Genomic DNA, 13,879 nt, shown 5'->3' with positions numbered 1-13,879 from the left:
GAAAATATTAATGTTATTGTCATCTGACCAAAGCATATATCTCCAGTTAAAGTTCCAGCAGTGTTTTGGAAGCTGTATGTTTGTGCCTGTGATGGTAGGACAGAAAAATCTTCATGTTTATAGGGGTTTTCAGGGGTGGGTATAAGTGTGGTAATTGTGATAATTTTTACTTAACAAGTGACCCCCCCCCCCCCACAACATACACTCTAAGGGTGAGTACCCAAATAAAAGGTTGGATATTCCTACATTTTCAATGTGTGGTTATGGTATGGCAATAAAACAAAAATAAATCTAAAAGATAATTCAAGTCTTTTTACTCATCTTTACCAGAAGTACTAACATGTGCAGAGGGCTGTATGGAAAGCTAGTGATGCTTTTTCATTTATCTAGCTTATTTGTGGTGCTAATTATAATCTGAATACATTTTCAGTCCAAATTTCAGCACTGATAATATTTTGCCATTGTGACTCAACAAGCCGACAACCAGACGTTCTCTTTTCATGGTTCTTTTAAAATACCACTCATTGTGGATTTGTATGCCATGTTATTATATTGCATGTTTTTCATGTATGGTTGTATGCATTGCATTGTATCTGTTGCACAGTTGTTTGTAAATGAGAGGCTAATAGTACTCTACATAATCCCATTGAAATAGAAAATACTCCAGAATATTTTGTGTAGGTATTTAACAGTACATGTGCTTGAAAATATTTTGTCCAAGGGTACTAACTTTGTTTTTGATAAAGTATCTCTGCTACTTTAACCTTTATAATAAATTCAGGGATTCCTGTTACATTAAATGATATCTGAACCAGAACCAAATTATTTTTTTGTCAACACCATGTTGGTTCAAACAAAATTTAATGTCTTCTTTAAAAAGTGGCTAAGTATGAATCAAAATTAAAGGAAAAATACAACAACATTCATCAATATCTTTATTATTTACAATAGGCTTAACACTGATAAGCAGAACTTCACAGTAATATGTGAGCATTAAATAAAAAACAAAACCCCCAAAAACAAAACATATTTTTGTACAATAAAAAAAGTTATAACATCTGACATTTTACCCCTGTTTAGATTCACATATTCTACTCTGGTGTTTTTGTGTTCATTTTACATTGCACTCATCCAACTGAAAACGCGTGGCCTTTGGTATAATGATGTGAACGCACGCCCTTCAGAACCAAAGCCCGAAATCAGGGAAGGTAGGAGAAAATAAAATACAGACAGTAAAAGGATCAAGAGATAAAAACAGATAATGACAATTAGCAGAAGTGTAGTGGTCGGATAAGACAAATATAAAGCAGGGAGCTAAACACGTAGGAAGAAGGTGGAAAACATCATGAATAGACTGTTAATAAGGCTTTTTAGGAAATCTGCTCTATGGTGATGCCCTTTTAGGAACAGAAGCAAATCAAGTCAGGAAGCCAGAATGGCGCAAGTAACTTTATATATTTAAATTTGGATATTCAAATTGAGACAAAAACAGCAGTTTGGGTTTAGTGCATCATGCTTGAGTGTGTCATTTGTTTATGCAGTTCCATTAAACGTGTTCATAACAAAAAGAGCACCTTTTTGGTTCCCAATTTGCATCTGACCATTACTGTCAAACTTAAATGTAGTGATGATCTAAATTATTGATTAATAATGGAAAAGGGCTCATTCACATATTTGCTGCAATCATTGTGTCCTTTACATTTTTTTTTTTTTTTTTTACAAAAAGGCACCAAAAATGATGAAAAACTCAGTGAATAGAAATTAAATTTGACAGTTTCATAAAGCATTTCTTCCCCCCCAAAATACGTGTAGTTTATAATGAAACACATACACCTATGGTTCATTGAAAGGTATTTAGGAGTTATGGAGTTCGGTGCTTATGGATTTTGTTGTACATGTATGCCGTTTGTTATTGAACTGGTGAGGGCTTTTCCAGTGTACATCAAGTGAAAGTGGAAGCAACAAAACCAAACTGGAGAACTGTTAGAAGTGTGGGCCCTGTACACAGCTTTGTGTGTTCATTAAACAGAGCAGCCGTCTTCGGACTGGTCGTGATTAGAGTACTGACCGGCAAGTGTAAAAGAAACATGGCACTGTAGGAATATAAAGAGAAAAAGTTAAACATTTGACCAGGTTCAGGAAAGAGTGTTAGTACATTCAAAGAGGTTTTTTAGATCTCTCACATTTCTCTTTAAGCCATCAACACACATACATTTTTTTTTAATCTGTGGATAATAAATGAAAAATCTCCATAATTTTCCTCTCAAAATATGCCTGTGCTTTAAACAAAAATAATTTAATTAAAATTCATACATTCTAAAAAGCATTTCTCATTCCAAGTCAAATAAATCCACGTGTTGCTCATGTGCTGAAGACGTACTGCAGCTTAGTCTGGTGAGAGATCAGCCCTGTCACTGGTGTAAACTATGTCTCTGCACTCACTGTGTTCTTACATTAAGTAATCTGAGGCACTGGGGCCCTACAAGGCTACAGGGAATCCATCACTGTCCATCCTGTGAAGGACACTTAAATAAAACACGTCCAAGTGGACCCCGCTGCCATCCTGTGCTTTCCCACTAATCTCCCAACTGTTATATGCTCTGAATATAGAGGAAAATTCCTAATTTTATTGAAATGTTTTAGGGATGTACAGCATTGTTCACTAACTGAACCTGAGCTACATTCAGTCATAATGTTTAGATAATGAAATAGAGGATAGGGATGTCCCGATCCAATCTCAGATATTGGCTGAGATTTCCCGCTTCAAGGCTTTTAAATGATCTGTATCAGGAGTCCCTGATGAAACTTAACTGTAAGCACCTGTAGAGAATAGTGAGCTAGGTCTATTTTCATATGCAGTTTGCAAAGCTAATATAGGCTGTGGACATTGTTTCTGATCTAACAACCTAACGATCCAAATGTTTCACCTTTTTAAGACGAGACTGAAAGTAAAAGAAAGAATATTAGTAGCTTCGGCTTTTGTTCCGTCTACATCATGTGACCTGCTCTGGCTGCAGCGATACTGAAAATGAACTTCCTTATAGAAGAGAGAGCAGCTGAAACTAGCCAGTAACATTTATGACGTTCAAAGCAAAGCTATAAATACAGAGAAATTACTTCTTCTGTAAGCTTTGTCCAAAGCTAGTTGACCTGAACCGAACTGGAATTTGTTACCAACCTATTAATCAACGAGTCATATCAAAACAGAGGAAACATGCCATCATTAGGTTACCATTTCTGCAAACTGCTCGTATGAAAATAGCATGTTTTTTTTAAGACTGTAGCTGTATGTATCGAGCCAGATATGTCTTTATAAACAAATGCTAATGCTATGAGTGTTTCAAGTGATGTCTTGTCAGAACCTTTTAGTAGCTTTCTTAACAGAGTTCACTCTGTGCTGGATTGACAGCAGCATTCTGACTGTCATTAGTGGGTCAATCATTTACTACTGACAAAATGTAGTGTCCTTGTACTGCATACAGACACCACTGATTTTAACAGGAGTGTCATACTGGGATTATATATGTATGTAACCATAAATCAACTCTGTATGTTTGACAAAAAAAAAATAAAATCCTGATCAGGACATCCCTTATTTATTTGTGCATTTATTTTTGATCTGATTAGACATGGGTTTAAAGTGATCCCTTTAGTCTTTCTGAATCTTTATAAGGACATGCCAGAATGTTTCAGTCAGAATAGCCTCCCAAAAAATATTAAAATAAAGGCTTTAATAGTTGGGAGATTTCCAGAGACCCTAGATACTGATCAAAATGTAAATAAAGCTGAAACTGATACAAAAAATGTATTTTGACACTCCAAGCATTGAATGCTGCTGAATCCCAATGTTGGTTCCTCATCCCTACATTCCCAATGGCTTTAAAAATGGCTTATGGTCACACATTTCTTGTCTAGCTGATGGTCCACATACTTGTGAAACAATGAGTTTAAGACTGCTGCCAACCATCCCTGTCTTTACTCAGTATGCAACAAATAAGCAGTTCTTTTCTTGGCTGACAACACTAACAGCTGATAAACCCGACATTCAGGTAACAGAGGCTTTTGTGGCCAAAGAAAAACTTGTAGCAAAACATTGCAAAGTGTGACTTGACGTTTAGTTTAGTGAAAAATGTCTCAAAATATGTACAGCTAAGAGCAACATCTTAGTGACCACACTGGCATTTTAGGAAACAAGTTTCTGTAAACAATAAAAACATATATTTTCTAGTGAATTCTGTGAGGTACTGTAGAGATTTATCCCAATCTGTGCCCCAAAGAGCTGTGGACAGAACCAGAAACATAAAAAACAAATAGGAATATGCTGTAAGTGATTTGCCTGGTAGCAAAGGTGGTTTGTGTGATCACAGTGGCTACCTCTGTACTACATCACTAATCTCTTTGATACAGTTGTGCAGGTTGTCCAGCACAGTGTTGGATCCCACACTGCTCAGGCCCCCACCTCCTGAAGAAGAGGCCCTCAGTTCCTGCAAGCTCAGCTCCAGCTTGCCCACCGCCTCTCGAAAGGCAAATTTGTTCCTCATTTGGGGGATGCAGTCCACATAACCTGAGCAGCAGTCCAGCAGCTGGTGGCCAGCGTCCAGAACCTGGCTACTCGAGGGGCTGTCGGAGCTGGCGCTGAGCGCGCTGCTCAGGCTCTCTGCGCACTCCAGCAGGGCTTCGCGACTAACCCTCTCCAGGGGCACCCTCTCCACCTGCTGCCTGGTTCGCCGCATTCCCACTTTGGAACCAGTAGACGGTGCCGTGTGTGAGGAGGAAGCAGTGGTGGTGGGGGCTCCGTTGGCCATTTTGGTGGGAGTCGTGTTGGCGCTCGCAGGGCAGGAAGAGGAAAAGGAGGAGGCAGGAGGCACTTGTGGTGGTGGCACTGATGGTCTACCTGTCGTTGTTCTTCCTGACATTTGTCCTGACCTTTGACCTTTCACTACATCTCCGTTAACTTCCAGAGGGACTCCACTGACCGGGTCCTCGCTGTCACAACTGTAGGACTGCTGCAGACTACGCAGAGTCGGAGGAGGAGGGGGAGCACACCGGGGTTTGACCAGCCGTGGCCTGTCTCGCTCACCTTGGTGCTCAGACAGCAGTTTAAAGCGATTCCCCTGAGAGTCTAGCCCGACTAAGTGCACATCAGCTGGGCTATGCTTCAGTGTGGGGGAGATGAGGACCGGGACTTTGTGGTTATGAGTCGAACTGGAGCCCTTAGAAGGAGAAGACCAGCTCTGCTGCCTGTCCAACCCTCCACCCTCCTCTCTGCCATCCCTGATCTTAGACAGATTTTCTGATTCCCCTACTTCCCCGCCGACCCCCGGTGCCCTTACCCCTACAGCAGTACCCCGGGGTAGTAGCTTGGCCTTTGGCCTTTCCCTGATCTGCGCAGTTCCCTCATCCATTCTCCTCAATAGACTTTCTGAGGAACGTGCAGCGCCGTTCTCCGGCTGAGAGGTTGTGGAGGCTGTTCTTTCCAGAGGCGGCTTAGCACTGCGGTTCCTTGGTAAAGTCAGAGCCATGCGCTCTAGGTCCGGTAGCCCAGATGACATCGAGGAGGTAGAATTGGACCTAGGGAAAGGTTTTGGTCCTCCAACTATACCACCCTCATCTGAAGAGGCAGTTTTTCCAGTACGAATTCCCAGGGTCTTTTTGATGAGTCTGGGGGTGAAGAAGCCAGCCAGTCCACTCCAGCTGCTGCCGCTCGTCAGCTGGGAACCCAGGCCTCCGACAGAAGGTTTCTGTCCAAAAGCAGCACCACAGCAGCGAGACTGGGACTGGGTGGCTTCCCCATGGGAGAGAGAGGGAGAGGCAGAAAAGCCCCCTAAACTGTCGGATTGTGGCAAGGGAGGAGGTGCGCTGAAGTCTGCCGTGGGTTCATATTTCTTGTGAGGCTGCGTCTCCATCTCCCGGAAGGAACTGCTCCTCTTGGGTGGCGTGGGAAGGTTCTGCTGCACCTGGGAGGACGGCGAAGAGGAGGAAGACTTCTTTTTAATGAAGGAGCTAAAGAAGCCAGTCTTGCGGTCTCGAGTGAACGTGCCAATATCCTGTGCATCCACTAAAAGGCTGCTGGGAGATTTATCTCGTGGTTGCTGCTTTCTGGGGAGAGCTGGGGAGCTGCCGGAACGGCCGTCCCCTCCGAACAAAGTGGAAGCCCAACCTGAGAGACGGGAGACAAACGAATTACAATCTCTGCAGGAGAACATCCCTCTTTTATCAAATATTCCTTAAGAGGTTAGAACTCATATCATGCAAGTCATTTTAGTCACTCAACCTCATCTATACTTTATCACACGTCACTCATGTTACTGTCACAGGGAAAAGCTATTATTTCCTCCTCAGTTCTCATGAGGAAGTAGAAGGAATTATAGAAGTATGAATGGAAACAATGAGTCAACCCCAGTTTGCACATACACCAACTCAATGATTTACAAGTTGTTCTTGTAACACTTAGATACATTACAAACTCCAGGGACCACACGACTGGACATCCTGAAATTAAAACCGTGCAAAATCTTCTGATTTGAGATCTGATGGTCGAGTAATTCTGTTGCAACATTTTTACAACACCGCTGACCTTTATGCAAGCACAGAGCGGTGAACAACTGCGTTAGCCAGGAAATGAGTCAGTAATAATGTAAAAAGAAATTGCAAAACAAAGGTCCTTATTTTTTACAGAAACTTTGTCAACTGTGGGGTTAAAGCAAACTCCAAATAATTTGTCATCTTACTTTACATAAGACATTTGCCAGTCACAAAAGGTGGTGGCACTCCTTTGATTACATGATGTCATCCATAAATGCTGTGTCTCTTTCAAAACAACTGAATGCCACTGTTGTGTTGTAATGCACCACAGTTGCACCACTGAATGTAACCGTTGTGGTGAAGTAACCCTTTTAGAGGAGTATTTGTCCTTGTGAGGCTCTAACTGAACACAGTGGCAGATTTGTAACCAAAAACAGGCTGAATAATTAAAATATTTTTCATGAGTGTAATTGGAAACAAAGATGAAGAAGCTTTGCTTGCAAATCCTTTTACAAATGTAAATATTTTCTTAGTTCACACATTTTTGTGCCACAATAATCACTGTAACATCTTGTCTGAACCGATCAGATACATTAGGATGAGTATAACCAAGTTATTTCTCAATTAAATTGATCTGACCATTACGCATTAGAATGTGTAGTTTGAGTTTTACCATCGTTTTGCTCTTCGATATCATTTTTAAGCAAAAATAAATAAACTACTTTTTAAAAATATATCATGAGTCAAAAGGGGAAAAAAACCCCCACTAATGTTTATATTGATGTATTCTGATGTGACAACGTGGTGAAAAATTATTGTAAAAAGCATATTAAATTCAAACCAATCAAATTTGTCTTAGGTATAGGTATACTTCAAATTAGTTAAAGAGTACCTAAAACATGCATTTAACATATATCTGTTAATATATTTGTAATACATGTCCAAACTCTTGAAACATTTAACCTAGATTAAAGCTCGTTTTTTTCACCAGGGTACATTTGGGATTAGATTTTCGTTCTTCCCCAATAAGCATAAAGAAAACAATTTTTGCTGATATCTCCTGGAGGATTGATAACTGTTTATACAACATATGGGAATATTAGGTCACACATGCTTATATATAAGGAACCAGTGAGAACGGAGAATGCATCGGCTATTTGAAGTAGTGTCCCCTTTCTCAGTGAAAGTGTTCAACCACTACCTCAATTATGGGCCAAGGAACAGGGATAACCCTCAGGAAATGGGATTTAGCCCAACGTAAATAAGCTTATGCAGCCCTTCTGCATATGTTCTGGGCTGCATCACTTTTAGCAGTCTTGTAATTCTCCTTCTATTTAAATCTAAGAGCCATTGGATCCATGCCTGTTAACTACTGTTTTGGCATTCTTCTACAGGAAAGAGCTTTAAGTGAAAACAAGTCTAAAATGCTGTCCTTTTTGGAACCTGCCAGCTGGAAGACATGCTGCTTCAATGGAACGACCCCTCATTTCAAAATGAATCACATATTTTATGCAGCATCTTAAATTAGAAGAGATGAGATTTTCTCTCCAAGGCTCTGTGTCATTTATTGATAGATGAAACCATGGGAAAAACGTAGGCACCCCTATAATAACTGTGTTTATCATTTTCCCCCGTGTGCCATCTGTAGGTTCATGGGTGTTACGACTTTAGAGCTGAGTAGATGGGGAATGTATACTTTTGTAAGATATACTTTGTAGACATTTGTTTGCCATGTTTTCCACAATGCTTTGACTGCACAGAAGAAAAAAACAAAAACAAAGGGGAAATAAAACACTTAACTATTATTAACATATAGATGAGCCAACAGAAACACCATGCAATAATCTTCAAAATGTTATTTAAAATACAATAAATAAGCATTGAGTTATGTACATTAAATATTAAATATACTCTCTGGAACATCTTTGTTACAGTCACAAAGCATTAGTTTGGAACAGGAACAAAATATTAATGCAACAAATAATACAGGCAAATAAATATTAGGTCAGATTAACAGAGAACGGATACATGTGTGTAAGTCATGGTTGAGAAACAAACCACTTAATATTTACAGGAGGGTTTCAGGGGACTTTGGGAAAGCCATATAGACATTTTTACATCAAGCTAAAAAACTATTTACCATACCGTGCAGCAGAGACATTTTATCAGCAAAACTGAGACTGAAATAGTGAGGTTAGCAAATGCTTTAAGAGGCTGGTAAGGTTATTTGGGAGCTATGAGTTAAGACGCTCTAAAGGGGTAATGGAAAAAAAGCATTTTTCCTATCCATTATCCCAAGGATGAAACACAATGCCGCACTTATCCAATTCTTTTATTGCAGATCTTTTGCCCATTTGATCAAATATGTTATATTTTTACATGTCAAGATGTGGGTTTTAGATTTGTGTTAGTCCTAGGTCATGTTGGATAACACTTTAGGACATAATATGTTTCAACACAACATTTTATTCAATTGAAACGTAATCTGAAGTGCTGGTCGTCGAGGCTCTTTGAACTTCTGACAGACTCTGGGTGAAGTGATCCGTTGGTGAGGAAAATCACTGCCCGTCTCTTGAGCCGGCGTGCTTGCCGGCGCTGCAGCTGCTTCTGATTGTCGGCAACGTTGTCCTCGGGCGTACCTGCAGAATCATAATGTGGTGTAGGGCGAAGGTGGGCGTGCCTGGTTGTACCTGAGTGGCTGTGGTCAGAGTGCCCGTCCAGTCCACCCTCAATATTTTCCTTGTTCTCTGTGTGCTTGTGGATTGTGCGGGATTTGGAAGGCAACAGGGGCATGTCGTGACTCAGAGAGTGCGTAGGTCCGCCCTGACTGGACAAGGCCGTCTTACACAGCTCCTCTGCAACCTCTGCAGAGAACAGAGTAGTTTACATTTATGTCAGATTTTTCTCTACTAAAGCATTTTCCTTTGGAAGAAAACAATTGACCAAACAGCAGATTTATAGTCTGTAAAAGCTTTTGGGATCAAATTTCTATATTTAAACAAATGAATGCTATTATTTTCAAGCTTCAGCTAGTCTGGTTTTAGCTTAAGAATAGATGAGCAACTGAGAAAAGACGATTATTACCTTCTGAAATGCTGGAGTCATGGAACATTGTCTCAAAGGCTTGGTGTATCTCTGCAAATGAAGGCCGATCTAAAGGGCTCCACTGCCAGCCTGACAGGAAACAGACAAAATGGTTTCAGTACAAAAAAATAAATAATAAATAAATAGACGGGACAGTAAAAATGCAATTGTATCATATTTTGTTTAACACAGTTGTAGCTGCAAGTAGGATATTATATACAGCAAATGCAGCGACACTTGTTGCACTTTACCGATTTTATTTGCAAAATGTTGTATTTTCACTAAATACACATTTCTACTAGCAATACTGAGTTCAAAGACTCTTCTGTAAGTTTTTAAATGGTATTATTGTTCCAGTTTTGCAGCCATTGCATGGTATAACATGAACCAGTGCACTTGTTGCTGTGCCACTTTTTCAAACTTGTGCAATCAGTTTCTATGCAGCAAAACCATTTAGTAAACAGGTGTTAAGTAAGCCAGATGGTACTCACATGCTCTCATGAGTTCATAAACTTTGGGTGGGCATCCCTCTGGCTGCTCCATGCGATAGCCCTTCTCCAGGAGATCGTACACCTGAGACAAATCTATACCTGGGTATGGAGACATGCCGTAGGTGGCGATTTCCCACAGCAGCACGCCAAATGCTGTAGGAAGGACAGGTTAGTGAGATCCAACAGATTTTAACATAGATACGTTTGTACTGACTAGAACTTAATGTTATTGCATTATATTATAGTTAAAATTGAGCTGGACAGTATGTAACTGAATCTGAATATTGGATTGTATTAAAATGAAATTGACTGATTTAGGCTAAACTGGACTTGTATAACTAAACAAACTTGACATGCAAGCACATTGAAGATGGCAATTGAGGTGAACCGGTACTGAACTTAATAAAAATGTTACATACATCATATCAATAAGAATAAATGCACATGTGTTTACTAACCCCAGACATCAGACTTGATGGAAAAGGTGTTGTATGCAAGGCTCTCTGGTGCCGTCCATTTAATGGGGAACTTGGCTCCAGCGTGGGCAGTGTAAGTGTCACCGGTCATCAACCGGCTCAGACCAAAATCTGCAACTTTAACAACGTGATTTTCACCCACCAGGCAATTTCTTGCAGCAAGGTCCCTGAAGAGTGAATTCAGGAGTAGAATTTGAGGAAATGATGGAAATTCAAGAAAAATGATCCATCCCTACATCTGCAGACACACAGCCATACCTGTGTATGAAGTTCTTCTTCTCCAGATACTCCATAGCAGAGGAGATTTGTGTGGCCATGTAGAGCAGCGCCACCGCATTCACTTCTGCCTTCTCACAATCTCTCAAGTAGTCCAATAGGTTTCCATGTGGCATGTACTCTGTCACAATGTAGAAGGGAGGCTCCAAAGTGCACACACCTGTAGGAAGAATACCAAATTACAATCCTCCATTATTAACAATGCAAGAAATATGACAGACAAGGTTTAAGGAGGAACAATTTGTTTGGAATTTCTAACAGGATGAAAAACATTGAAGCAAACAAGCTGTTTAATAATTACCAAGCAGCTGAACGAGGTTTGGGTGTTTAACCTCTTTCATAACAGCTGCTTCTTTCAGAAACTCCTCAACTTCCATAGTGTCCTCCTGCACAGAAAGAAGAAAGGAAAATTTAGGGAATGCGCAATACCTACGACTACCTGCAGGTGGTGCTCTATAGCTATAATTATAATGCCCTATCCATCTCTGCTACTTCACTGACTGTAAATAGTTTTCACATATGAATAATCAGTACAAACCTTGAGCGTTTTGACAGCCACAGTGAGGTTGTACTTCTTCCACACTCCAACATAAACCTCCCCGTACTGGCCTCCTCCCAGCTTGTGCTTCATGGTGATGTCTGTGCGTTCCATCTCCCATTTATCATGAATAGGTGAAACGCCATACACGGTGGGCTTGTTACATTTGGGCGCGGGGTAGTGCAGCGTGGTGACCAGGCCATCGGGTACGGTGGAGTGGTGGTGGACCAGCTCAGCCAGGGTGGCGAAACGGCTCTCAGATGTGACGTACACCTGAGGAGAAGGATGTAGGGAGGTGGAGGACAACGAGGATGTAAACAGAGATTATGGTTTAGGTAAAAAGTTGAAAATGTCCAGCCAAACCAAAGTGGCCATGCCTCTACCTTTCCGTCAGTGGCCGTGTTGATCCGGTAGTGGTACACTCTCCCCTCGTATCGCAAAGAGATGGACAGCTGACCAGGGCTGCTTTCGCTTTCCCGGACCAGAAAACTGCCATTGATTAGGGAGGACAGCAGGTACTCTGCAGCGCTGCGGGACACGGGTCCATGGTACCAGCTGTGCTTCTCCAGACTGTTGACCGGCGTGATGTAGTTGGAGGGCACCCAGCCCTGGCCGTTCTTCGACCTTACTTCACTCCACTCTCCATTCTGGTTGTAGCCCAGCACACGCAGCTTCTCACCTGGAAACAGGAGAACAAATGATATACTGAAAAGAGAGAAGGCAGCTTGGATTACAGGGTGTACGCAAAAATAACCTCTATAAAACTACCAGGGAGCAAATCAGAACTTGAATTAATCTCAATAACAATTTAAACGGTGACTATTTTCTTCCTTTTTTGTCCTTGGGTACATTTTAAAACAAGTGCCAACTTGCCAAAACAAGTCAAACAAACACAAGATGTCATGGAGACGACACACCTTTCTATAAAACTAGATCAAAGATTGCTGCAACAGTGAAGATGGCAGGAAAGAATTTCAGTCATACAGGGCTAGGCAAAGCCGGGCATGTAGGTACCATGTCTGTTGTCTTTGTCTGACGTCAGTGCGGGATATATGAGAGAGTGGAGATGCCAATGTGCTAAAAGGAGGCATCAGTTAGTCAAAACACTGATTGGAGCAGAGAGCGGACCCGTCTGCTGGATGCAGGTTAAACTAAAACATAAGAAATGAGATGGATGGAAGTGCGATAAAAGCAGGTTGAGTGGGTTCTGTAGGATAAACAAAGTAATCTCTTTTAAAGTCCAATCAAACATACAATAAATATTAGAATGGATGGACAGATGGAAAGATTGAAGGATAGATAGATGGACGAAAATGACAGATGGATAAAAGATTGACCAGAGCATGCATGTTTTATTTAAAAATAAAACACGAGTAAATGTACACTGGTTGGAGCAACTTAGCTTTAGGTTCAGATTCAGATATTCTCAGATAGACGATGTCACAGGGAATAAAGTCTGGAACTACATTTCTAAGCTCTTTTACAATACATATCCAAACCTGGAAAACAAATCATATTGCATATGATATTATATTTTGTACGAAACTTGTATATAATGAGACCAAAATGACATATGATCATGTAGTAGGACTCTAAAGAACTACATTAAACAGCTGATGATCCACATCCAGTGGTCTCCTGTCTACTCCCTAGGAGTGGAAACACTGACTGCACTGTGTGCATGAAGGAAGATCAGCCCTGGTGTTGCCTAGCTTGGTCTGGCATGAAGAAGAGACAATCGTAAGCCCCAGACATGTGTTTGCTTTGTCCTCCTCAGCTTATTCCCTGTTACTGTTACAGTTGAGCTGATTTAGTGTTAATGCAGCCATCTGAGCCAGTGGGTTTCCATGTGCAGCCAAGCCTGAGAGTACACATGTGCTGGGATGTGGGAAGAAATCTCAGATTCACTCCATGAGTCAGGGTCTAAACATCATTTCCATCCTGGGTGGGTGGCACAGGAAGTCTTAAAAATGATGAATCAACCGACTGCCATGTGTAAGGCTTTAAGATCAGCTGGCGTCATAAGCCTGTGTCTGAATCCGACTTTGTTTGACTGATAACCTGCTGCTAAATGACAGAGAAAAAGAGTGTATATGGTGATGGAGAGTGGCAAACAACCGGGGATGCACCGATGTGTGAATCTGGGCTGAAAATCTATATCCAATTTTAATACTGCTGTTATGGTTGATAACCGAATTTTACCGATATTACATCAATTTCCTTCCCATTTCAACACTGTGAAAAAACCTCCACACGGCTTAATGTGCTTCTCTGGTTCAGTTTAACACCCTACAGTCCTGCACTGCATCACTATAACATGCCCAAACAAATACCACATGACCAGCTCCCTCCCTCTCCTAAAACCCATAACCAGCAACAAGATGGATATAAACATTAGTTAATATCGGCCCAGTTTTACTTATCATATCGATACTGGTAGGTTAAAGAAATGACTGTCGACTAACACCAGTGTTAATGCTGATATATTG

At 41.0% G+C, this 13,879-nt stretch overlaps 1 protein-coding gene across 1 annotated transcript in view; it reads right to left on the bottom strand.

Annotated features, from left to right (window-relative positions):
• Window positions 1-922: 922 nt before the first annotated feature.
• The window catches only part of abl2 (c-abl oncogene 2, non-receptor tyrosine kinase), a 30,696-nt gene continuing 17,739 nt past the window's right edge, over window positions 923-13,879 (bottom strand). The window contains exons 3-11 of the mRNA XM_047374905.1: window positions 11,774-12,069; window positions 11,391-11,663; window positions 11,154-11,238; window positions 10,835-11,012; window positions 10,559-10,743; window positions 10,101-10,253; window positions 9,610-9,699; window positions 9,216-9,389; window positions 923-6,160 (exon numbers count right to left, since the gene is read on the bottom strand). Coding sequence (XP_047230861.1) covers window positions 4,371-6,160; window positions 9,216-9,389; window positions 9,610-9,699; window positions 10,101-10,253; window positions 10,559-10,743; window positions 10,835-11,012; window positions 11,154-11,238; window positions 11,391-11,663; window positions 11,774-12,069 — 3,224 coding nt within the window. The 3' untranslated portion in view covers window positions 923-4,370. The remainder of the gene's footprint in view (window positions 6,161-9,215; window positions 9,390-9,609; window positions 9,700-10,100; window positions 10,254-10,558; window positions 10,744-10,834; window positions 11,013-11,153; window positions 11,239-11,390; window positions 11,664-11,773; window positions 12,070-13,879) is intronic.

This window comes from Girardinichthys multiradiatus, chromosome 9 (assembly GCF_021462225.1).
Source record: "Girardinichthys multiradiatus isolate DD_20200921_A chromosome 9, DD_fGirMul_XY1, whole genome shotgun sequence".
Lineage (NCBI taxonomy): Eukaryota > Metazoa > Chordata > Actinopteri > Cyprinodontiformes > Goodeidae > Girardinichthys > Girardinichthys multiradiatus.
The sequence above is the reverse complement of the archived record's forward strand: the minus strand, read 5'-3'. Positions and strand labels throughout refer to the sequence as shown.